Raw genomic sequence first — 23,832 nt, forward strand, 5'->3', positions numbered from 1 at the left:
TCCATCCTGTTTAAGTCTCATATTTTGTTCATTTATACCTGGAATGTCCTGCCCTCATTCCATTAGAGGCAAATAGTGCAGTGGATAGAGTGTTGGCTAGAGTAAGGAAGACTTGAGTTAAATCTAGCCTCAGACATTTATTAGCTGTGTAATCCTGGGCAAGTAACTTAAATCTGTCTGCTTTAGTTTCCTCATCATTATTATCCCCCATCAAATGGGGATAATAATAGTATCTACCTCCCATGGTTGAAAATATAAAATGAGTTAATCTATAAATGCCAGGATTTTCTCCCTCTCTGTCTTTCTTTCTCTCTCTCCCTCCTCCCCATCCCTGTCTCTTCTCCCAGTCTCTCTCCCTCCTCCCTGTCTCTCTCTTTCTCTCTGTCTCTCTCTGTGTGTCTCTCTCCCTCTACCCCACTACACATACACATACTCAAATACATACACATATGTGTACATATGTTTATTGTATTTTAAATTTCCATCTGTTAAAAACCATGACAAGTCCCTCAAGGCCTAGGCCAAATTCTCCATTCTTCATAAAGCCTTTTCTTACCCTACCCGTCAAACATGAACCTTTCTTACACCTCACATGGTACTTTACTCTCATCAGTGTGCATTTTGTTATAATGAGAGGCAGGATATTATAGTGCAAAGAATGCTAGTCTGTAGAGTCAAGAGTGATCTTAGTTTGAATTCTGCCTCCCACACTTATGGCTGTGTGACTATGGAAACATCACTGAGCTCTCCAAGCCTTAGTATGCTCTACCATCTGAAGAAGTTTCCTAAAAGGATAGTGAATCAAATGAGATAATATATAAAATATTCTTTGCAAACAAAGAATTATATAAAAAGTCATCTTTATTAACATGTTTGATTTTAGAATATAATTATTTGTGTATGTCATATCACTCTACCACAGTGTGAGTTCCATGAGATAAAAGGATCTACTTTATCTAATCTTTGTATGCCCTGCAGTGTCCACACACCAGCTATAGATGTTTGTTTGGATAGAGTTGAGTTAACTTAAATTTAAAAGACAGAACAATGAAACTGCCTGAAGGTTTACCATTTCATAAAGCAGGATAGCAGCTACATGTATGAAGCTTAATTAAGGACAAAGAAGGAGCAGTGAATCTGCTGTTATCAAGCCAGGCCAGGAAACTTTGCTGGAAGCTGGTATCTCAGAGCAACTGAGTCCGTATCTATCACAAGATATACTGATATGAAAAAGGAATTGGGCTCATCTTTTAAGGCTTTTCTAAATTGTGAATTTAGGGAAGGAACTAGAATTACTAGCGCCCAGTAGGTTTAGTTTTAAGTTGATGTGTGATAATACTCATTTAGATTTTAAGTTCTTGATAAATTGCCAAATAAATAAAATATTTGATACGGTAGTTTTATTTGAACTGATACCACCATTCTCCTCTTCCGTTTTGTTCTCCGTAAATCTTCAAATCATCCTCTCCAACTAATGCAGGAAAATCATAGCAAGAAATCAGTATTTATATAGTATTGCCTATGTGCTAGGTAGTATGCTAAGTGCTTTTTACAAATATTGTCTTGTTTCAGCCTTACAACATACCTGAGAGGTGGATTTTGTTATTATCACCATTTGACAGTTTAGAAAACTGAGGAAAACAGAGGTTAAGTGACTTACCCAGGGTCATAGAGGTAACAAGTATCTGTGGCTGGATTTGAACACTGGCCTTTTGAACTCCGGGCCCAGCGCCCAATCCGCTGTGCCACCAGCTGCCTCCCTGTAGCATATCCTACAATTTGGTCCATAATATAATAGAACTATTAAATCATGTATTTAGTTCTAAAAGCCTTTCTCAATGACAAATGATACATGGAATCAATTGTACAATGCCATTAATATTCATTATATATCTGCATTCAACAACCAACATTTATTGAGCATCTCCTGCGTAGAAACCACTGTGCTTGGTGCTGGAAGGGATTAAGAAGATGAAAAAAGAAACCTAGTTCAGTCCTTGTGAAACTTGGACCTAATAGGGTATAGAAGACATTTACAGAAATTACTCTGATACCAAATAAACATAATGTGCAAGAGAAATACCCATAAGTTACTTTGAGAATTACAGTGAATGAGAGACAGTCCTTGACTGTGGAAATGGGGAAGACATAATGGAGCAGAATGTCTAGAAGGATTACTCTCACTCCAAATCATTGAGTTTAGGGTGAGGAAGGGAAAGGAGAAGACATGCCAACCTTACAAAGGTATGTTCAAAGACAAAGAGGCATGCGAAAGCTGTTTGTGCTCATGGAATGGTGAATCTAGTTTTCATGAAGCATAGGCTCTGTAAAGGAGAATGCTATGAGATAAAACTATAAGGGTTAGGTCAAATGGGGCAGGGCTTATAGGCTAATGAATCTGGACTTTATTTTATAAATAATGGGAGCCACTGAAAATTTTTGAAGAATGAAATGGCATGATCATGAGATCTTAAAAACCAATTGTTAATTGGGTGAGTGAATTAAATCTTAAAGGTAGTGTTACAAACACTATTAAGAAATTATAAAAGGTTTGACTCAAAGGTTTGATATCTCTGAATAGTCATGGTAGCATTTTTATATGTATTCTCTGCCTTTCTGTCATTTCTTGTATTCTTTTTTTGTCATGTACCTATAAATACAGAAAATATAAATATCTAGACACGCAAATGTACATATATACATTCAGTCAATATATTCTAGAAACCATGTTAGTGTCTAGCACATTTCATCACGCAAAGAAGATACTGATTTGATGAGTGAGCACAAAAGTAATCTGTTTGTTTATATTAGAAACTGGCCAATTTGTAAATGGGCGAAGGTCAGATTCAAGTCAATAAATGTATTGGTGCATTGGGGTCATAAAACAAAAATATTATGATTCACAGTCAGAAGCCTACCCATTTTGCAGGTAGTATTTCCTATCCGCAAATGGCCAGAAGGGTTAAGTTTAGAAATAAAATGGAGCTGGCATGCTTTGAAAGTGGATTTGTAGTGAGACAAAGGCAGATATTTTTCACTTGTATAAAACAGAATCACAACTGGACCATCCTAGAGAAAGTATGTATAAAATGGAAGCCCTGGTCTCTAATGGGACAGGTAACATTTTGCATATGAGCTTTCATGTAAACATGTATAGAAATATGATATGTTTTTATTTGTTAAGTTAGTTTTTAGTCTAAGTTTTTCATAGGAACAAAACAAAAACCCCTTCCGTATTTAGGAATTAGAGCAGCTCTCTACTTTTGAGTTTGTATTAACACTACCAGAAACTCCCAATTCTGATGGTCATGTTGACAATATTGCAGAGACATGATAGCTACTGGCTGTGAAGACAAAAATGTCCGTGTTTATTACTTAGCCACCAGCTCTGACCAACCACTGAAGGTGTTTACTGGACATACTGCAAAGGTGTTTCATGTAAGATGGTCTCCCCTGAGGGAAGGAATACTTTGCAGTGGTTCTGATGATGGGTATGTATTCTTGGATTCTAAGTGCTTGATTCTTGTTCTAAGTGTTCCTGCCTAAATTATAGTGCCTAGGATCTAAATTTGATGAAGTACTAAAACCAGACACATTGATTTCACTGCAACATAGGTTTAGAAAACCAAGTTCCTAATTAGTTAAGAAATGTCTTAATAATAGCTAACTATATTCAACTACAGAATAGTATATAATGGGCAGCATGGTATTGTGGGGAAAATACTGCATTTGGAATCATGCAACTTGTGTTCAAATCTTGCCTGGCCACTTACCAATTGTATTGACAAGTCCTTTTTCCTTTCTATTCCTCGGTTTCCTCATATTTATAATGAAAGGACTATGAGAAAGAGAAGCTAGGAGTGAGCCCCAAATCACACACCCCACGCCAAGACTCCACTGCTATGGACAAGCCAAAGGCTAAGTCCTAAGGTCGATAAAATCCAAAGTTGAGGGTAAACTGCAGAGGAGGTTGTCATGGTCATTTGCTAAACCTCTTCCAGTACCAGAACTGAAGCCAAAAAAGACCCTGGTAAAGGAAGATCAGGAGTTACCCAAAAGGAAAAATAAAGAAGAAGAAAGGGTTGATGCCAGCAAATAAGCAAACAGTCCAAAAGAAAATGGAATTCAAAAAACAAACCAGACCCAGAAAGCTGAAGGTGCTGATGATGTCAAATATATTGTGTGAATTATCAATAACGTGTGCTTCTAAAGTCTGCATAGTTTGAAATAAGGTTTTTTTAATTGCAGATTTAAAAAATTAAGCTATGCTATTAGTATACTAAATGGTCTGTTGGAAGAAAGGGACAGATGTCACTGATAAGCTTCAACTGCAGCATAAACAATTTGTTAGATTTCAGGGAAAACATCTTACTGATGAAGGTGGCTTAATGTTGAAAGAGGTTAGTGGGAGAATATGAAATCTTCTCTGAACATCCTTAAAAATAAGACAGATACTGAACTGTCTATGATGGCCTTAGTATTTTACAGATGGAAAGCATGGAGATTAACATGGGTGATTTCTTAATGACTAAACCTGTCAAGAAATCCCTACTTTATAATTTCCTAGGGTTCTGCTCTAAACATCCTATCCTGTACTTGACTTGTTGCTCAGTAGTTCAGTCACGTCCAACTCTTCGTGACCCTGTAAAGGGTTTTCTTGGAAAAGATACTGGAGTGGTTTGCCATTTACTTCTCCAGTATATTAAGGCAAACAGAAGTTAAGTGACTTGCCCAGGGTCACACAGCTAGTAAGCATCTGAGGTTAAATTTGAATTCAGGCTTCCTGACTCCAGGCCCAGCACTCCATCCACTGAGCCATCTAGCTGCCTCTATGCTTTGACTAGTTTGATTAAAAAAAATTAGGACCCAGCCCATCCAGCTGTAAAATTCTTTAAAGCAATCTAGTTAATTTACTTAAAGCAGAACAAGTTTTTGATAATCAAGTATATTCTTGTTTAGAGGCTTTGAAATTTGTCTGGCATATTGCCCACTTTAATAATAGTTATAATTATAATTATGAAATTTTATAGGGTAGTAATTTCTTATATCACCCCTGATAGGAGATTTGTATGGGTGAAAGTGAGTGACTCTGTGGGGTTTCTAGTTTCCTAGATTGAACACATTATGCCCCCCAAATACATTCAGTGAGTCATGCAGAGCCAACCCATACCTTAAGGTCAAAGACATCTGTTCGTATTGTTCCTTCAAAAACATTGAGTAACTGTATCACATATTTAAATCTGGAAGAGACTTTAGAAGTCTTCTAGTACTTCACTGCACTGCCCCCCCCCAGTCCTATCTATTTACAGTAGAGGTAAATATTTGAGAGTAATAAGTGAATGAATTAATGATTTTTAATTATTTATTATGTGCAAAGCACTGGAGATAGAAACAGATGATTGGTCCATGGGCATATTTTGATAAATAAAATCTACAATGCAGATTTGTCGTGTATTACTTCTTTGTATAAGTTCTATACCACCAAACTTTTGGTATACTTATAACAATTATAAAATAAACTATAAAAATTACATTGCTTAAATTCTTTGCTTTAAGAAGCAAATTGCCAATAATTTTAGGGCCACTTAATAATGTTTCAGTTATTATCTTGAAATAGGCTATTAACTCAAAAGTCATATATGTCTAATTGTGTTATTCTAGCCTAGTTAAATTTCATTTTCATGTGCTGTGAAATAGGAAGTTATTTTAATGCATTCTGGAAACATAAAAAATGAATACTAAGTGATAATGTTATACTTTTAGGACAATTTAATCTGTTCAATTATAATTTATGTTTTATCTATTCTATTTCAGTACTGTTCGAATATGGGATTATACACAAGATGCTTGTATAAGTACACTTACTGGACATACTGCACCTGTGCGGGGACTAATGTGGAACACTGAAATCCCTTATCTACTAATATCGGGCAGCTGGGATAGTACCATCCGGGTGTGGGATACTAGAGAAGGAACCTGTTTGGATACAGTACATGACCATGGTGCAGATGTATATGGTAACTACTGGCCTGCATTTTATAAATATCCATTTATTTGTTTAATTAAATAATTAATGATATTTGAGTAAAATGTTGAATTAGGAACAGGAAACCAGATCACTAACCACAGCCAAACTGATGGCCCTAAATTCTTGCTGCAGAATTCAGTTGGTATATTGGGGTTGCAAAAATAGCTGTTTTGGGAAGCCTGACCCATGATGCTTTGGTCCTTAGGCATTAGATTGAAGTAATGGGGAGAAAAAGGGGTAAGCAGACTTCAATTTCTCCAAATTTAGAAATGGCTGCCCTTCAATTACATATTCATCTCACAACTAGTAACTTGCTTTCAACCATTGCCTAATATAATCATGTATATTTTGTTGACATTTAATGAATCAGGTTAACTATCTGGTTGACATATTTTTATCTATAGTGTTAAGATTCACTTCCCTTAAAAATAGCTTTATGGTTTTAAAAATCATGTCCTGCATTTCTTTGTTTACATAAAACTCTTGGGTTTCAGTCATATTGCAGTTCTTCCCCCCCCCCCCCCCCCCCCCCGCTGCCAGAAGTATTTGACTTTTAAAAGCAAAGAAGAAATGTTGATATTCTTTCAATGAATTCATTTGTACTTGGGCCTTATAGAACAATAATCCTTGAAGAATTTTTGGTATTGCTGTATGTGTTTATGTCTCTGAGGTAATCAAGATAAAAGTGGGAGGAGGGAATCATTATTCTGATTGCCTCTACCAGTGAAGGCCTTGAGCAACTACCTTCCTAGCTGAATAATTCTCTTTTGTGACTTCCCAGACAACCAGAAAATGTACATTGCTATCATAATGCTAACATGGACATAAGCCTGAACTACAACTTTTCGCTCTGCAAATCTCCCTAATCTTCGATACCCACCCCACCCCCCACAACCAAGGATGCTTTTGCAAAAACTGGACAAAAAGCATTTACTGTGCCAAGAGAAAAGTACTGACTTTAGTCTACAAACACAATCACCCTTATATTCTTGCTTATGAGAATATAGACATTAGAGAATTCTGTGTAATGTAGTAAAAATGGACGTATTTCTGAGATTGGTCCTTAGTTACTCGTGGTATCTTTATATCAAGTTTAATTTTGTAGATCTTTTGTTAGATTTATACATAAAATATAAATTACCTTGAAATAGTTTTGCTTTAGGTTAAATAACTTTAACTCTTTCCATTTAGGGTTAACGTGCCATCCAAGTCGCCCCTTCACTATGGCATCTTGCTCCCGGGATTCCACAGTGAGACTCTGGTCATTAATATCTTTAATCACTCCTCTACAAATAAACATCCTGGCAGATAGATCTTGGGAAGAAATCATTGGGAACACTGGTACTGAGCATATGCAAATTTAAATTCTCTTAGCTTATATTTTACAAGGAACTGTTTTTCTCACTCACTGAATTTCTACTCCAGATCGCGCTATGGAATCAGGTGCACCCCCTCTCTTGTGTGGTAAAGTATCAAGAGAGATTAAACAAGAAGTAGAAAAACTGACAAGTAATCTGCGAGGGAGAAAACTAAGATGGTTTTCAGAATGTTTATCAGTGAGTATTATACCACTTCAGTATGGACTTTTAGCTACAGTTAGCCACAATGGGATTCTTTTTTTCCTTTATATTTTGATTTTTCAATAGCAGTATGCAATAATGGAATGGACTCTGGACTGAGAATGAAGAGACCGCATTTTGAATTTGTGGACAAATCATATTAAATTCTTTGAGCATCAGTTTCTTTATGAGTCATAGAAATCATGCTACTTGTATTATGTACTTCATAGGAGTCCTGTAGGGAAAATGCTTTGTAAGCTTTATAGGACCATATAAGTGAGAATTATGATTATGATGGTGGTGTTTCTTAAAAGCCCTTAAATTCACTATTATATCTCTGATGTTTCCATTTTAATCTTTAGCCTCCAGGAGGCAGCAAAAATTTATGGGACCTAGTTGCAGTAATACAAGGACAAGATGATAGCTTACTTCCCCAGGACTACTCCAAAGGAATTATGCATATGAAACATCTGGTTAGATTTAAAACTGTAAGTAAAGCAAATAAACGAGTCTGCCATTCTTGGTGACATTGGCTGGAGTTGGGGGAAACTCTCTTCACAGGTAGTCATGAAAAGAAAAAAGGTGCCAAAATTTGTTCATGTTCTTTTGAGTCATTCTCCAGACTCAGAACCCTGCTGTAAGCACCACAGTGTTTCTAGTTAATATTCACTCATCTTTTGTTCAATACTTCATATATTTCTGTGTCTTGTATCAGTGATGTGGGCCAGTGAGTAATTCTCTGGGCTGGAAGAGGTCCTAATACATCTAGCACATACCTGAGTAGCAATTCCCTCTTTAATGTTCCCAACAGGTGGTCACTCAGCTTTCTCTTAAAGGCTTTCATTGGGAGCCGCCAGGTGGCGCAGTGAATAGAGCACAGGCCCTGGAATCAGGAAGACTCTTAACCCCATCACCTAACCTTGATTGCCTCCACTCCACCCTCCTAAAAAAATGTTAAAAAAAAAAAAAAAGACTTTCAGTGATGGGAAGCTCACTGCTGCTCCAAGCAGACCATTGTTACTTTTGGACAACTCTATTAGGAAGTTTTCCTTGTAACATCTCTTGTTTGGGATACTGCACTTCCCCTAATGCAGCCTGAAGTTGCACTAGCTATTTCAGCTATCATGTCACATTGCAGATTATCTGAAAAAAATATGTGAAAGCAAGAACCTAAGTAAGTAGAGCACGGACTAATCCATCCTTGGAAGTAAATTTTCATATTTCTAAAGCCTTTGAATGATACAAGAAGCCTCCCTGAACTCCTGTAGTCTCACAACTTCATTAAACAATTACAAGGTTGCTGCCCTAACCCCACGTTCTTGGGTTAAAATCCTTATCAGGGATTTGAGTCCTTTGGGGCATATTAGAATTCTAAGTAGAAACTTACTTATGGTGATTCACCTATAGCCAGCCAGATGTCATAAGGACTTGACCACACACCTCTGGATACATCTGATTCTGAACCCACAAGATGGATACCGTGTATGTTTACAATGGATAATTGTCAGTTGAAATAGTTATTTAGAGCATGAAGTCAATAAGCAAAGTTTATTAGATAACTTTTAAAGTTGCTCAGTATCTCAGAGAGAGAAAAAAAAAGGTCAATAAACACAGAATTGTTAAAATGGCGATCCATCTCATAAATACAGTCACAACAAAGACCAGGTGAGAGAATTGTTGAATCACTACAAAACACTTTGGAATGAATAATTCAAAATATATTGGCTATTTAGAGGGGGTCAATCATTTTTGCATTTAAAGGACAAAATATTTTTCATCTTTTGGTCCCACATGTATAATTTAGTCACTAGCACCCCCTGCTGGCTTTTGTAACTGCAATTATATTCTGTACCTGGGTATTATTAAAAATGTAATCTTCCCTCTGCCTCCAGAAAGTCTTAATTCTACTTTCTGTTAACTGTTGAGATGGTGTCAGTAACAGTTTTAGCTCATGGATATATTTAAATAGACTTCATGACTCCAATATTAAAACTTTTTTGTCTGGAGTTTTTTGACCATGTTGTACTTTTATTATTTTCTATTTGCAATCACAGAATTCATTAAATAATTTCCTTTTTCCAGTCCAAAGCACAAGAACTAACAACAGTCAAGATGTCCAAGTTTGGAGGTGGTATTGGTGCACCTAGTATGGAGGAACGACTGAAGGAAGCTGCTGAGATACACTTGAGACTAGGACACATCCAAAGATACTGTGAGCTTATGGTTGAACTTGGGGAGGTAAGATGCCTTAAAGCAAATAATAATCATAGCCGAAAACTTCATGAATTACATTTACTAAACCTATACAATAATTTTTAGATTAAAGATTATGTGAAAACACACACACAGAGTAATACCAGTTTTGGATGTAGAATTTCAAGTCCATTTAAATACTCTTGTTGGAGCTCTTTGCCCCCCAAAATGATCTGTTTCTACCATTTCATTTCCAATACTGGAATCATTTCATTTCTAATACTGTTGCTAATATTAAATTTTGGAAGTATGGAGTAAAATTAATAGCTAAACTTCACAACAGCCAAATGAGGCATTTCCATAGAAAAGCATCAGTTAAAGGGGCCTGGGAAATTCAAATTTCATAACCCTGATGTCATAGAGCAAGGTTAAAAACCTTTTGTGATGATAATATCATTTTTGACAGTTTATCATTATAATAAAGGTTTTTTTTTATTGAAGGCTCCAAAGTACTCTATTATACATTTATACACGACACACACACACACACACACACACACACACATGGATATGAAAATCAAAATTTTTGGTTCATTTTATCTGTGTCATAATCTCAAAGCTGAACGATGATTTCCTATTTATTTTAAATCAATACAGTGAAAATCCTTGAGGGAACCCTAAAGTTAGAAAAGCATACAGTTTAGGAGTAATTGTAACAAATTACTCCGATATAGAATCAGCTTTGGTGTTGGCAATTAAGTCCTATGTACCTGGGTCATTATCAGGACCACTTCTTAATACAAAATCAATTCAAATTCAAGGAGGAAACAAAAAATCATTCTTGATAGAAAAATAAAATTTTCATCAGATGTAATTTATCTAATTTAGAGTCAAAATTATTTTAAATGGCTACCTCATCCAGCCATCTGCCTAAGGATCCAATTTTCCTGCTTAACAGTTGGGTTAAGTATGCCATGAAATCCAAAGGCTTCAAGATTCTAGGTATTTTTGTCTTTAGTCCTTTGAAAATAAGGTGCTGATAATTGTGTACGATCCTGTGCTTAGCATTCTTTTCTTTGCTGTGAATTTCATAGATAAAGAAAGGGAAATTTTTCTCACTTAGTAGCTAGCAAACATATTCTCAAGGAAGGCTTCAAGACTTTGAAATGCAAAAGGAAAATTTATCTTAGTGCATAATTTTCTTCATTGTTCTTCCACATTACCCTTACTATTGGGGAGATTAACAGCTTTCAAAAATAATTTCTGTAGATGATATCATTTTAACCGCATTATACTTTATGAAATTATTTATTTTAGTCAACAACCAATTTTAATTACAAAGCTGAATACTAGAAACAAAACCTTGTATTATTTAATAAAAAACAAGTCCTGAGAGAGTAAGTATTGTAGGAATGATTTACTGCTTGCTCTACAGGGGAAAATATTATGGCATAATGCCAAAGGAGATAGAGGAATGTATGAATGAATAAGTGGCATTTCAGCCTAAATATGTAAGGTAAAATTAAGATCAATTTAGAAGTTTTTTTCTTCTAAAAGATGTGCTTCTAACTTTGTAGCTCTTTAAGGCTTGCAAGGCACTTTACAAACATGATTTCATTCTCATAATTCTGAGAGGTAGGTGCTAGTATTATCGTCATTTTAAAGTTGAAGAAACTGAGGCAGACAGAAGTTAAGTTACTTGCCCAGGTCACACAGCTAGTAAGAAGTCTGAGGCTGTATTTGTACTCAGGTCTTCCTTACTTCTATATTAATATTTGTTTGCTTCAATGTTAACAGGTTACCCTCTTTTTTAAAGAAAAAAGTAATACTTTTCTATATATGACATGAAACAGAGGAATAAAAATTATCTTTTTTGAAATCTCTAATGCTTTGGAAATGTCTGTTGCTTTGGAAAGTGAAAAAATACTTAATTTAAGGGTGAAATGTGACTGTAATCAACATAGCTATGATGTATTTTTCTGTTTCAGTGGGACAAAGCGCTGTCAGTTGCACCAGGGGTCTCAATGAAATATTGGAAGAAGTTAATGCAGAGGTAAGACAAAATCTGTGGAAAAACCACGGTATTTATGTAACAGTTGACCATAGAACAAAGGACTGAGAAACTTGTGAGTTTTCTTTTCTGGGTAGTTAGTTGATGGCCATGACTGAATGATCATTTCTTTTCTGTCCTATTTTCAAAAGAATTATATCTATTACACATCAACTATTACACATATTTGAAGTCTAGAGGTATCATTCTTTGGTGGGGTTCATGATAAAAGCTACTTTTCTTATTTGTTCTGAAGGGAGGTAGTTCCATCCCAGACTTGTAGGGTAACTTTTTTAAAAGATATCAATCTTCCCAAAAGTAAGGGCAACAGTTAACTTAATCTTAGTCATCTTATCTTCCCCTCCCCACCATACGTTTACTACACGAAAGACAATCACAGATAGTAAGAAAACACATTTATCAAAGGAAACAAGTAAGATAGTAATTGAGGAAGCCATGTAGATTAGTTTAGGTGATAGAATGCCTAAGAGTTAGGGGGCTAGGCAGCCCAGAAACAAGATGAAATTTTAGCCCAACCAGTGAGAGAACTGTTTCATCTAACAAATACACTCTTAGCAGTCTCTATGGAGATAGGCACTGGGAATCAAGGAATGCATTAGGGTTCCAGCTTTTTCTCACATGCCTGTGGCTCCAACAGTTTTCTTCCTTGGCTTCTCTAATCAGCAGTTACGTCACTCTACACATCTACACAGAATCAAAAGGCCATCCCTTGGGAGACCACTAAGTCTGCCTAGAGGTAGGGCTATTTTCATATACTAAGAAGGAAGCAAAATGAATAACTAAAAATGGTGTGTTTTTAAATTTTCTTCCAGTTTTGAGTGCTATGATCATTCTCATTCTACTACTTCCTATTTTGTATAACAAATGACTTAATCTCAATAGATAGGCTCCTTCTTCGTCTGTAATAGGAGGGAATCACGGGATCATAGATTGAGAGCTAGAAGGTGTCTTAAAGACCATTTATTCCAACTCTTTCATTCTGTATATGAAGAAACTCAGATTCATAGAGATTAAGTGACTTATCTGAGGCCATACAGCTATTGTCAATAATGGGATTTGAACCCAGTTCTTCCTGACTCCAAGTCTAGTATTCTATTCACTATTCCAGAAAATTGCAAAGTGAGGATTTGAACCCAGTTCCCCTTGACTCCAAATCTAGCCCTAATTCACTACCACATCTTCTAGAAAGCCTCCCCTGACCCTCCCAATAGCAATAACTTTTTTTTCCACTTTAGGCACTTATTACGATATTGTGAATGTGATAGCTACTTGTGTTTATATCTTATTCTCCACTCTAATTAGCTTGCATTCCTAAGCTAAACTTTATACTTTTCTCCAAGCCCAGTATAATATAGGGACTTAATGGGACTTAACGAATGCTGATTTGATTGGACTTCTGAGGGAAGGGGCTTCCAGGCCCAGCATTCTTCTTCTTCTTGCTGTTGTCTGGCTCTTGGCCTTTTCATCAGCCCTTAGAAGATTTTCCAGTAGTTATGAAAAAGCAAAAGAGGAAGCAAAACTTAATTTGGTTACAGTGTTAAAAAGTCTGTTGATGTTAAGGAGGCTATGGTTTAACAATGTGTTTCTGTGTCATCTGGGAATTTAAATTGGCCATCTTTTCTTTTCCCATTATCGTGAATAAATAAATGTGAGGTGTATTGAATTTTCCTCACAATTGTTAAAGGGTTCAATCAAAAGCTAGATTTATCCATAGATAAGTGCAGTTTTAATTTTTTTTGGTGAACCTACATTTATGCCCCCTCTTCCCCCACCTCCTCTTCTGGCAGTGGCTGGCCCAATTCACAGCTCTGCCAACGCACATTAATGTGCTGTTTTCCTACTGACCCTCCAACATTGCTCATTTTTGTTTCTGTCAGCTTTACCTACCTGATTTATTTAAGGTGGAACCTCCAAGTTGCTTTTATTTGTATTTCTCTATTAGTGATGTAGAGCATTTTTGTGGTATTGTAATAGATGGGTTGGATTTCTTCCCTTGAGAACTGCCTGTTTGACCATTTACCACTTGGGGAATGGCTCTTTTAGTCATAAATCTGAATCAATTCCTTATATAATTTGGAAATGAGATCTTTATCAGAGAAAAATGCTGCAGAGGGTTTTTTTCCTTCAGAATTATTTTGCTTCGAATCCTATCTGCATTGTTTTTGTTGGTGCAAAACTTATAAAAATTTTATGTAATCAAAATTATGTGTTTTATCTTCTGTGATCCTTTCTGTTCCTTGTGTGGTCATGAATTCTTCCCCACTCATAAATCCAAAAGGTACTTTCTTCCTTGTTCTTCTAATTTGTTTATTAGTGACCTTTTATAGCTAAATCAAGAACTCAAAAAAGCTAAGGTAGCAATTGTCCTCTCAGATAAGGGAATTAGCAAAAATGGACTAGATTAAGAGAGATAAAAAGGAAAACTACATTTTGCTCAAAAGTTACCAGAAGTGATGAATTAATAGCAATACTTGACGTATATCCACTGAATGATATAGCATATAAATATTTAAAAGAAAAACTAAATGAGTTATAGAGGGCAATAGATAGTAAAAACTATAGTAGTGAGGGACCTCAGTGTGCCTCTTTTTTAGCTAGACAAATTTAACTGAAAATAAGTAAGAAATTAAAGGTCTGAATAGAATTTTAGAAAATTTAGATATGATAGCTCTATGGTAATTACTGGATAGGAATAGAGAGGAATATACATAGTTTTTATCTGAGCATGGCATCTTTATAAAAATTGACCATGTATTGGGGCAAAAAACTGCAGAAATGCAGAAAAGCAGAAATATTAAATAAATCTTACAGGCCACAATTCAATAAAATTATATTCAACATAGGACCATTGAAGAAAGGATTAAAAATTAACTGGAGAATAAGTAACTAAAGAATTGGTGGGTCAGAGAACAAATCATAGAGATGATACATAATTTCATTAAAGTAACAACAATGAGACAGCATATCCAAATATATATCATGTAACACTTTCATCATCAAAAGAGAGAAAGAACAGATTAACAAATTGCTCATGCAACTAAAATAGTAGAAAATCAACATATTTTTAAAATCAATTAAAAACAAAAAAAGAAATCCTGAAAACCAAAGAAAAGATTAATAATGCTTAAAGTTTAAAAATGGAATTAATAAAAGTAGGAACTTCTAAAAATGATAAAATAGATAAAAATAGATAAACTAAGTTGATTGTTTTTTAAAGATAAGTAGAGTTTTATAGAGACATCAAAGGATACAACTTCAAAACATGAGTTGAACTTTTTTATTAACAAGTGTATATATATAATTATATATAAGTAACTTTCTCAAAACTAGAGAGGATCTACAGCTGATTCTGCCCAAGCCATTCCCAGAGCTCATTGATTTCTTTCCTGGAGCCAGTCCAGGAAGTTGAACCTCATCTCTGAGGTTTCAATTATGAAATACTACGTCCAAATAATCCAAGTATCCAAACACTGAGCCCATTAATATAGTTTAACTAATTGGATTACAAAGTTTGGTGGATGCATATTGGTATGACCATTAATTAAAAGTTGGTACAAAAGACTCTTGCACAGTTAGTAGGACCTCATTGATCAACCACTTATACCTGTGGAATGGAGGAAGTGAGGGAAAAAAGGGGACCACACTTAACTGACAATGAAGTTTACCATTCCATGAAGTTAAGTCCTGAGAATTACCCGAGGAATCTTCTGGGGGTAATCATACTCTTGGTTTCATTTTAAAAATATCTATTCTATAAACCTAAAACAATTATCCCTGGTGTTCCTTCCTCCTGTCTTTTTTTTCATTCCTAAAGTGTAATATTGATGTAATAAAAGGATTTCCATTTAACCAAAAGATATTTCCCTTCCCCTTTAAGATGACCTTATGCTAGAATCCAGTGTCCTAACAAGATTTTTAAGAAGGTTAGTAATGTATCGACTTAGTGAGACCTGTTAACTCTGTTCTACCCTCATTTAGTGAACTGTAGTTATGCCTCTAGGGCACAAATAAGTACATTTTTCTACCATAGGTCACTGATTTGCAGAAAAGTTGCAGGCCTCCTCCAAATAAAAAACAAATTAAACAAATAACGACTAAACACAAAATCTTTAGGTGCCATTTGTCATGGCAATGAAAACATTACTACTTACTCCACTACTACCATACTTGACAATAACACTGATGAAGGCTCTGAGGAACAAAGACTCTTATTTACAATTGAATGCTGCTGCCACAGGCCTGTGTTCTTAGCTACTGTTGAAGACCTTAGCTTGAAAAGGCCAAGGTCCCCCACTGCATCCTGGACCATCTCCAGTTGCCCTGATCTATATCTGGCCACTGGACCCAGATGGCTCCAGAGGTGAAAGTGGGGCTGGTGACTTTGCACAGCACTTCCTCACTCAAATCCAATTTACTTGCATGTCACGGCATCACCTCCCTGATGTCGTGGTCCTCTTCAAGCACAGGACAAACAACAAAACACTTGGAGAACTCACTTGTCTCCAATAAACCGTAGGACAGCCTTTTCTTTTATTAGCAAGGAGCATTTAAAGTATTTATTATTCCTCTTTTGAGCCTTAGGCATAAATACAGGAAAATGAGCTATCATTTTGAGTTTTGCATTCCATTTGCCAAATGGCATATATTCTAGTCTTCAATAATATTACTATGCTATCGATCAATTAACAAGTGCTTATTAAGGACTCACTGTGTGTCAAGCATTGTGCTAAGTGCTGAGGATACAAAGAAAGGCACAAACTGTTTCTGCCCTCAAAGAACATAATGGAGAAGAGTACCTAAATACAGAAGTGTATATCATAATATATGTAAAATGAATCCAGCTATGTGAATCAGTGGCTAGGGAGCTAGGCCTGGAGTTAGGAAGACTCATCTTACTGAGTTCAAATCTGGCCTCAGACACTAGCTGGGTGACCCTGGGCAAGTCACTTAACCCTATTTGTCTCAGTTTCCTCATCTGTAAAATGAGCTTAAGAAGGAAATGGCAAACTACTGCATTTTCTCTGCCAAGAAAACCCCAAATGGGGTCACAGAGAGTGAAACATGACTGAAACAAACTGAATGATAACAATAAGAAAGAAGACTCTACCAGCCAAGAGGCTTAGGGAGTCTTCAGAATTGTCCGAATAGATACCTGTTTTGATCATGGCCTAAGAGAAATAATGTTGGATAATCACAAAACCAAGTTATTGTAATTTAACATTCATTTATATAGTAGACGTATACTGTCTCTATCCTTTATGTGAAGCTCCATGCTGATTTATAATGGATATATGATGCTAGAGAATCATTTAATTTGACCTCACACTTCCTCAGGGAACTTTTTAAGTTGTTGCAGAGCAGGTACTAGTCTATATTGTTAGAAGGAGTTTCCATTCTGAGAGTTCCCTACAGAGTGAATGAAATCGAAGATGTAGTTCTCTTTTCCTGTCCCCACTCCCAAATCTTTCTCAGGATTCTTCAGTGCTTCGGAATAATTATAAAATAAAAATTATTATCATAAAGTAATACAGGTATAGGTGGTATAGGGGATTGAGCCAGTTCTATGGTGAGCCTGTAACCAATTCTGTAAGTTTCTCTCTCCTCTCCTCTCTGTGTCTCTGTCCCTCTCCCCCTCTCTTCTCTCTCTCTTGCTCTCTCTCTCTTTCTCTCCTCTTTCTGTCTCTCGCTATCTCTCTGTCTCTCTCATATAAATCTTCTATTACTATCATCTCTCTATCGTCTACCTGTCATCTCTCCCTATTCCTCTATCATCTACCTCCCTGACAAACTGTTTATACACCATTTGCTTCTTCATCATAAAAGGTGAATTTTGTTGCGTCTCTAGGAGCTACAACAACCCTTGCAACTTTTCCCTCCCTTTTGCCATTTCTTTCCACCCTTCGTGTCTTTTCTGGGTTGCCTCCCCACTTGCTGCCATTTTCCTTTTCTCCTCTTACTTTTCTTACACTACTTGCCCCTCACCATGCCTTTGAATTCAGTTCTCATTTTCTCTGCTTTCTGTGTTCCAGGATTCTGTTTCTTTAAGTTTTTAGTTCACCAACCAATCTCAACACTCCCTTGAACTTCAGGTTTTCTAAGTCATCCAACTGAACAATCATAGCACTTTCCTAATGCTTTGCTAAATTTGTTTAAAGGTTTTTTCCCTTTTGTCTTCTCTGCACTATTAGCTTTCCCTGATTTCCGTTGCTAAACACTTGCCAGTTACTTGGAGAACTTACTAATGGTAAAAACAAGACAATGAAAAAACTAAATGACACAGAAACACAAACAACAGAAAGAGGAACAAATGACTAATCACAACTCTAAAGAAATCTGCAGCTATAGAATATCATAAATATTTTTGAATTGCCCAAAAGACATGGATTACTGAGACCACGTTTCTCACTTTGACGATGGGGATAAAAGGGAAGAAACTTCCAGAATGAAGTTTTCCTCTAAATTCCAGTTTTCATTACCAGAGTTCTTGCAGACCAATGAATTATCCAGCTTCATGGATTATTTTAAAACTGTGCCTTCCCTCTCAGATTCTCTTTCATCTATTCTGATTGTGTTTTGTATGTACCTAGGTATTTACATGTTTTTTCCCCATTAGAATGTATACTCTTTTGCCTTCCTTTGTATCCCCAATGCTTAGCCCAGTGTCTGGCACACAGTAAGTACTTAGTAAATGCTTGTTGGCTGGCTGGCTGACCATCTGACAGAAAAGGTGAGGACATTAGATTTCCAGAAACTTCAAGAGTCAGTGCTTAAAGACAGCAAAAAAGGGGCCATGGCATCTATCAATTCAGTTAAAAAGTTTTCATTTCATGGCCTTGAGAAAGACAGGAAATCATTATCCCTGGTATCTTCACTGCTAGTGGAATAATAGGTTAAACGAAGCTCAGAAACCTCCTGTGGACTTTCAGGAATGTCTCAGTTCACCCATGACTCTTTCTTCTAAAGAGGGAGTGTGTGTTCTAATGTAAGAACATGGGAAAATCTCGATTCTGAGTTACCTGACTGAGCATGGGTACATGCCTTCTCTGAACCTCAGTTTCTTCCTCCATAAAACAGGGATGATAATACCAACAAGACTTGTGAGTACCACATGAGATACATATGCAAAATGTTTTGGAAAACTTAAGGCTTTATATTAATTTATTATTAAAGTTTTATAATTGAAATATTTGTGTTTCTTTTAATTAGGAGAGCAGAGCAATTAATCCTGGAAGTAAATGATGATGTCATCCCATATTGCATAGCTACTGGGGATGTGAAAAAGCTAGTTAATTTTTTTACTTCAAAAGGTCAACTTAGAGAAGCTCTCCTTGTTACACAGGTATGACAAAGGACTAATATAACTATCATATACCATAACAGAGTCGGTGATTATTCAGGAAATAGGAAGCTGGATTTAAAAAATCAAGGGTGTATGTGGATGACACACATATATGTTATATGTGTATACACACACATATATATCATACACACATATAGAGTTTTTAAAACTGCTTCTGCTGGTAATATGTAGGCTTAGTAACATTTTGTTACCATAACTTTTGAAAGACAACTTCTCTCATCATTTACGAGAAGCATCATTGTGTGTAGAGAGAGAGGCAGCATAGAATCGGGATGACCTAGGTTCAGGTCCGGCCTCTTAGACTTACAAAATGATTCCAAGTAAGAGACTTAAACTGTCAGTGCCCTGAAGCACCTCTAAGACTATATAGAGATGTAACTGATGAATTGTGGATCTGTGCAGAGGATGGTATTTCCTATCCCAATGATATCACAGGTCTGGACCAAAAAAACTACATGCCTCCTAATAGAATTCCATATTATAGAATATGTTTCAAATAAGTGGTTATGTACTAAAGTATGTGTTTTACATTATTTAATTTTAATGTGAAGTCTTCTGAAATTATCAAATTGAAAACAGTTTTACCAATGTTTATTTAACTTCTAGGCTGCTTGTGAGGGAAATATACAGACTCCACAACTGTCTATACATAATGGATCTTCATATTCTGATGGAAACAACACTGATGATTACAATGAGTAAGTGATAAACACATATGTGTATACATATATGTGCATGTATATATATATAATATATATATGTTGTTAATGGTGTTGCCATTTATTATTTCTTAGCTCTGGTCTTCACTCTCTTGATCCCACAGAGATAGGAGATGACGTATACAACCCATTATAACTTTCTCCTCCATCTAGTCCTTTTGCAAAAAACTATAAGGGAAAATTGCTGACAGGAGTGAAATAGTCTATCTGCATCTCTATGCTGCTCTTAGGAAAGCTAAAGATATTGAGGAGAGAAGTAGGGAACTTGGAGAATATACAAAGAACTTGAGATTAATAAGGAGGTAATTGTATTTTTAAAAATTGTGATGCTGCCATTGTAAAAATGGAAGAAATTTTAGTTATAAAATAGGAATGCAAATAGGGTTTTTCAACTTATTAATGTCCTGTGGTCATTCAGTAGTCCCACTCTATTCCTTTTACTCTCTATTACCATTTTCACTGCCACCTCCACTGATACTACTCATGGGAAAATAGATCTAGAGGGTGAAGGCACCTCCGGTCTAACCCCTTCATTTTACATATAAGGAAACCAAGACCCAGGGAAATTATCACTTGCCAAAGCAATAATTTAGATGTAGGGTTATGCCAGATCCACTTTCTCAGGAATGTATACTGAAATTTTCAGTGGAAGCATTTATATCTTGGAAATCTGCAATGCTATTACAAGTTAGGATTTGATTTATCCTTTTGTTGTTTTGTCTAGGCTTAAGAGGGTGATGGAAAAATGTTAAAAATACAGATTTAACTTAAAATACATGGTTTTCAAGAGCCGTTGAAAAGCCTACGACTGAGACATGAACATACATCATTTCCTCTGTTTACTTGGCCTTTCTTCTCTAAGTGTTATAGATCTTGAGTTGAAGAGGAATTTAGAAGCCATCTAATCCAATTTCATTTTGTAGATGAGGAAACTGTGCCCTAGGACATGATGCCTTGCCCAAGGTCACCCAGAGAGTACTTTCTGCCTATCTACTCTAACCAATCCAGTACTTTATAGCTATAATTACTGGGATTTCCTAGGAGAGTCTTGATTTCCAATATTCTGACCCAGTCATAAATCCATTATGTGTTAGGGCTTCATAAAATTTAAATAAACATCATATTTGAGAACATGGTACAACCCCCTAAATGAACTGCTCCTATGGAGCCTTGTCATTTTCTAGGAAACGTGGTTGTTTATAACTTTCTTAGGTGCAGGCCTGGTGCTTTCCAAATGTTTTATAGTTGCAAAACAAAACCTTTTTTTAACAAAACTTCAGCAGAGCTTTTGTTGTACAATCTTTTAAGAATAAATATAAATGCCTGTTATGAATATGTGCTATAAATATGAATCAAGTGACATACACTTGATTAAAAAAGAAAGAGAAGACTCTTGGTATGAGCACTTCTTTGGCTCACTTAATAAAAGAACAAACTCCCAAGAGAGGGACCACATCTCTTTCATGCTGCCTGCTCACTCAAGATGCATTAAATCGAACATAAAAAGGAGCACTTATCTCCAGGACTCGTGTGGGATGATTCCTGGACAAAATCCTTCCATAGAGCCAAGAAGGGAGAATGTTAGGGGAGGTTAGGGATGATTCAGTAAGGCTTCTGAGGCTCAGAACCCTTGGCTCTGGCCTTACAGAACTGGGTTCAGTCGTTAGCATGGCCCCCCAAATCATATTGTTTTATTTGCTTTTTCCAACTCTGAAAAGCCTCTAAGAAATCTCAAAACACATCTCAAAAAATAACTCATGCCCAGGTCTCTATGTTATGGGGGGAAATGGGTCATAGGTCCCACATAAATACTCAGGGTAACAATTTATATCTAATACAGGACAAGCTTTATTCTTTCCCACCGAAAATGGAAAGACAAAATTAAGCATTCACAGAGGCTCATAAATAGTCAGTAGGATACCTCTTCCCTTTTTTATTGCCTCATCTACCTTCCCCTGAGGGCTGGAGAAGGGCTCTATAGAATCATTGCATGGCCCATCAGTTTGGACTACACTTGGAAGGGAAATGAATTTTGAGTTGTTATGGGGGCAACTCCCTCATACTGTACTACCTCAGAGACACATTCAGTTGTTGAATTTTCTAGCATTACCCTTCAGGCTTAGAATTCCCCAGAAGGGAAATGAACTGGAAATTGCTTGCAATACACCTCTGAGACTAGCACTGCCCAGGAAAATGGCCTCTTTCTTGTTAGAAGGTTGGGTTTTAAGATCACACTGATCAAGAATTTGGCATTGTCCAAGAAATCTACCCCCATATCTGTCTAGGAGATTAGGAGTCAGGAACATGGGGTCCAGGAAGTCTCACATTGGAGCCAAACGTATACAAACATATGCCACAACCATGTGCCTCTACCCCAAGGCAGCCTTTTGCTGCTCCCTGGTAGAATGCTTTGTGCTGAGGTTCATTCTTAGCTCTCTGTTCTAAAAGAAGACTCTGGTACAAAGGGGTAGCTCAAATCCAGGATAATGAAGCCAATCAATCATCCTTAACATCTTCTCCCCTAGGGCATCATTTGGGAAGGTCCACCTTCTCCAGAGATCAATCTGATCAAGGTCCCAAAATAAAGGCTTCCCTACACTCACCAGGTTGACTGAGGAAGTTCTTTGATCTACTCTCTACAGGGAGAGAGTACATTTCACCCCCTAATTCAGTATGGAATTAACCCCAGACACCAGTTAACCAAGGGGTAAGCAACTTAGATCTTTTCATCCCAACTAAGTCCTTTGTATTTTTTTAATGAGTTTGTCAGATATAGAAGTAATATGGATTTAAATAAAGATAGTCATCACCATATTTAAATTCTTAGCATACATACTCTATAGTAGGTGTAAGTCATGGTAGGCATCTGTGAAGCCTTGATTTTCTCAGTATTGGCATTTATTCCACTGGTGCATATCAAAGATCCCAACCCCTTTGCATTTTTTGTCAGGGAGACTGGGTCTGTCTCCCTCAGGCTAGAAGTAAAACAACCATTCACATTCATTCCAATACTGAATGGCACAGAAATTTTGTTCCCTGGTTGAGGGAGTGGAGGGGTGTGACCATATTGATGCTAGATTTAGTGTGGACACCCCATCAGTGTTGGCTTTAACTGAAGCTTGGAACTCAAGACTAACTACTCTCTGCCTCCCCAGCACCCAACCCCCAGACTCATATGCTGCTCCTAGTGTATTAAAGTAAGATGGTAGAGCTGAGGTGTCAAATAGAAAGAAAATCACCAATTAACATTATCTATGTTGAATTATATTTTTATTTATTCTGTTAGATATTTCCCAATTACATTGTCATCTGATTAGAGTCATGCTGACTGCATGGGGCTTGCAGACTGAGAGTTTGACACCTCTGGTGTAGAGGGTACTGTTGATATGGAATCAAAAGTTCTGGGTTTGAATCCTAACTCTCCTATTTCACTGCCACTTGAAAAAGTTACTTAATCTCTCAAGGCCTAAATTCCTGTATCTGTAAAATGAGGCATTATACTAGATGGTCTCGAATGCCCCCCTTTTTTTCTACTTATGGTCTTGTGATCCAATCCTGTTCTCACTAGGATTTATGGCAAAATGACATTGGCAGAAACTGAAAACATTGAAGAAGACTTTGCTTCCAAATCTATTCCTTAGTTCTCTTAAAGGACTCCATAGGAACCGTTATATTTTATAAGCCAAAAAATCAAAAAGCTTCAATGGCTCCCTATTGCCTTTAAGATAAAATACAAAATTCTTTTTTTTGGCATTAAAACCCTTCATGATCTGGCTTCAGCCTATCTTTCTAGATTGATCTCATATTGTTGCCCCTCATAGATTTGACATCTTGACCACACTGGACTACTTGTTCTTCACAGAACTCAGTGATGTTTTAGTAAATGTTAGTAACTGACTCTC

The 23,832-nt window shown here is 36.4% G+C and overlaps 1 protein-coding gene across 5 annotated transcripts in view; it reads left to right on the plus strand.

The window, feature by feature from the left end:
- WDR17 (WD repeat domain 17) overlaps positions 1-23,832 on the plus strand; it is a 94,335-nt gene that overhangs the window by 46,367 nt on the left and 24,136 nt on the right. For 3 of the 5 annotated variants that reach the window (XM_036763458.1, XM_036763460.1, XM_036763459.1), the window contains exons 11-19: positions 3,327-3,491; positions 5,815-6,017; positions 7,220-7,369; positions 7,454-7,584; positions 7,950-8,075; positions 9,670-9,825; positions 11,769-11,833; positions 19,058-19,190; positions 19,818-19,909. In XM_036763458.1, coding sequence (XP_036619353.1) covers positions 3,327-3,491; positions 5,815-6,017; positions 7,220-7,369; positions 7,454-7,584; positions 7,950-8,075; positions 9,670-9,825; positions 11,769-11,833; positions 19,058-19,190; positions 19,818-19,909 — 1,221 coding nt within the window. The remainder of the gene's footprint in view (positions 1-3,326; positions 3,492-5,814; positions 6,018-7,219; positions 7,370-7,453; positions 7,585-7,949; positions 8,076-9,669; positions 9,826-11,768; positions 11,834-19,057; positions 19,191-19,817; positions 19,910-23,832) is intronic. The other 2 variants (XM_036763462.1, XM_036763461.1) reach the window with 1 other exon arrangement.

This window comes from Trichosurus vulpecula, chromosome 6, assembly GCF_011100635.1.
Source record: "Trichosurus vulpecula isolate mTriVul1 chromosome 6, mTriVul1.pri, whole genome shotgun sequence".
Taxonomy (NCBI): Eukaryota; Metazoa; Chordata; class Mammalia; order Diprotodontia; family Phalangeridae; genus Trichosurus; species Trichosurus vulpecula.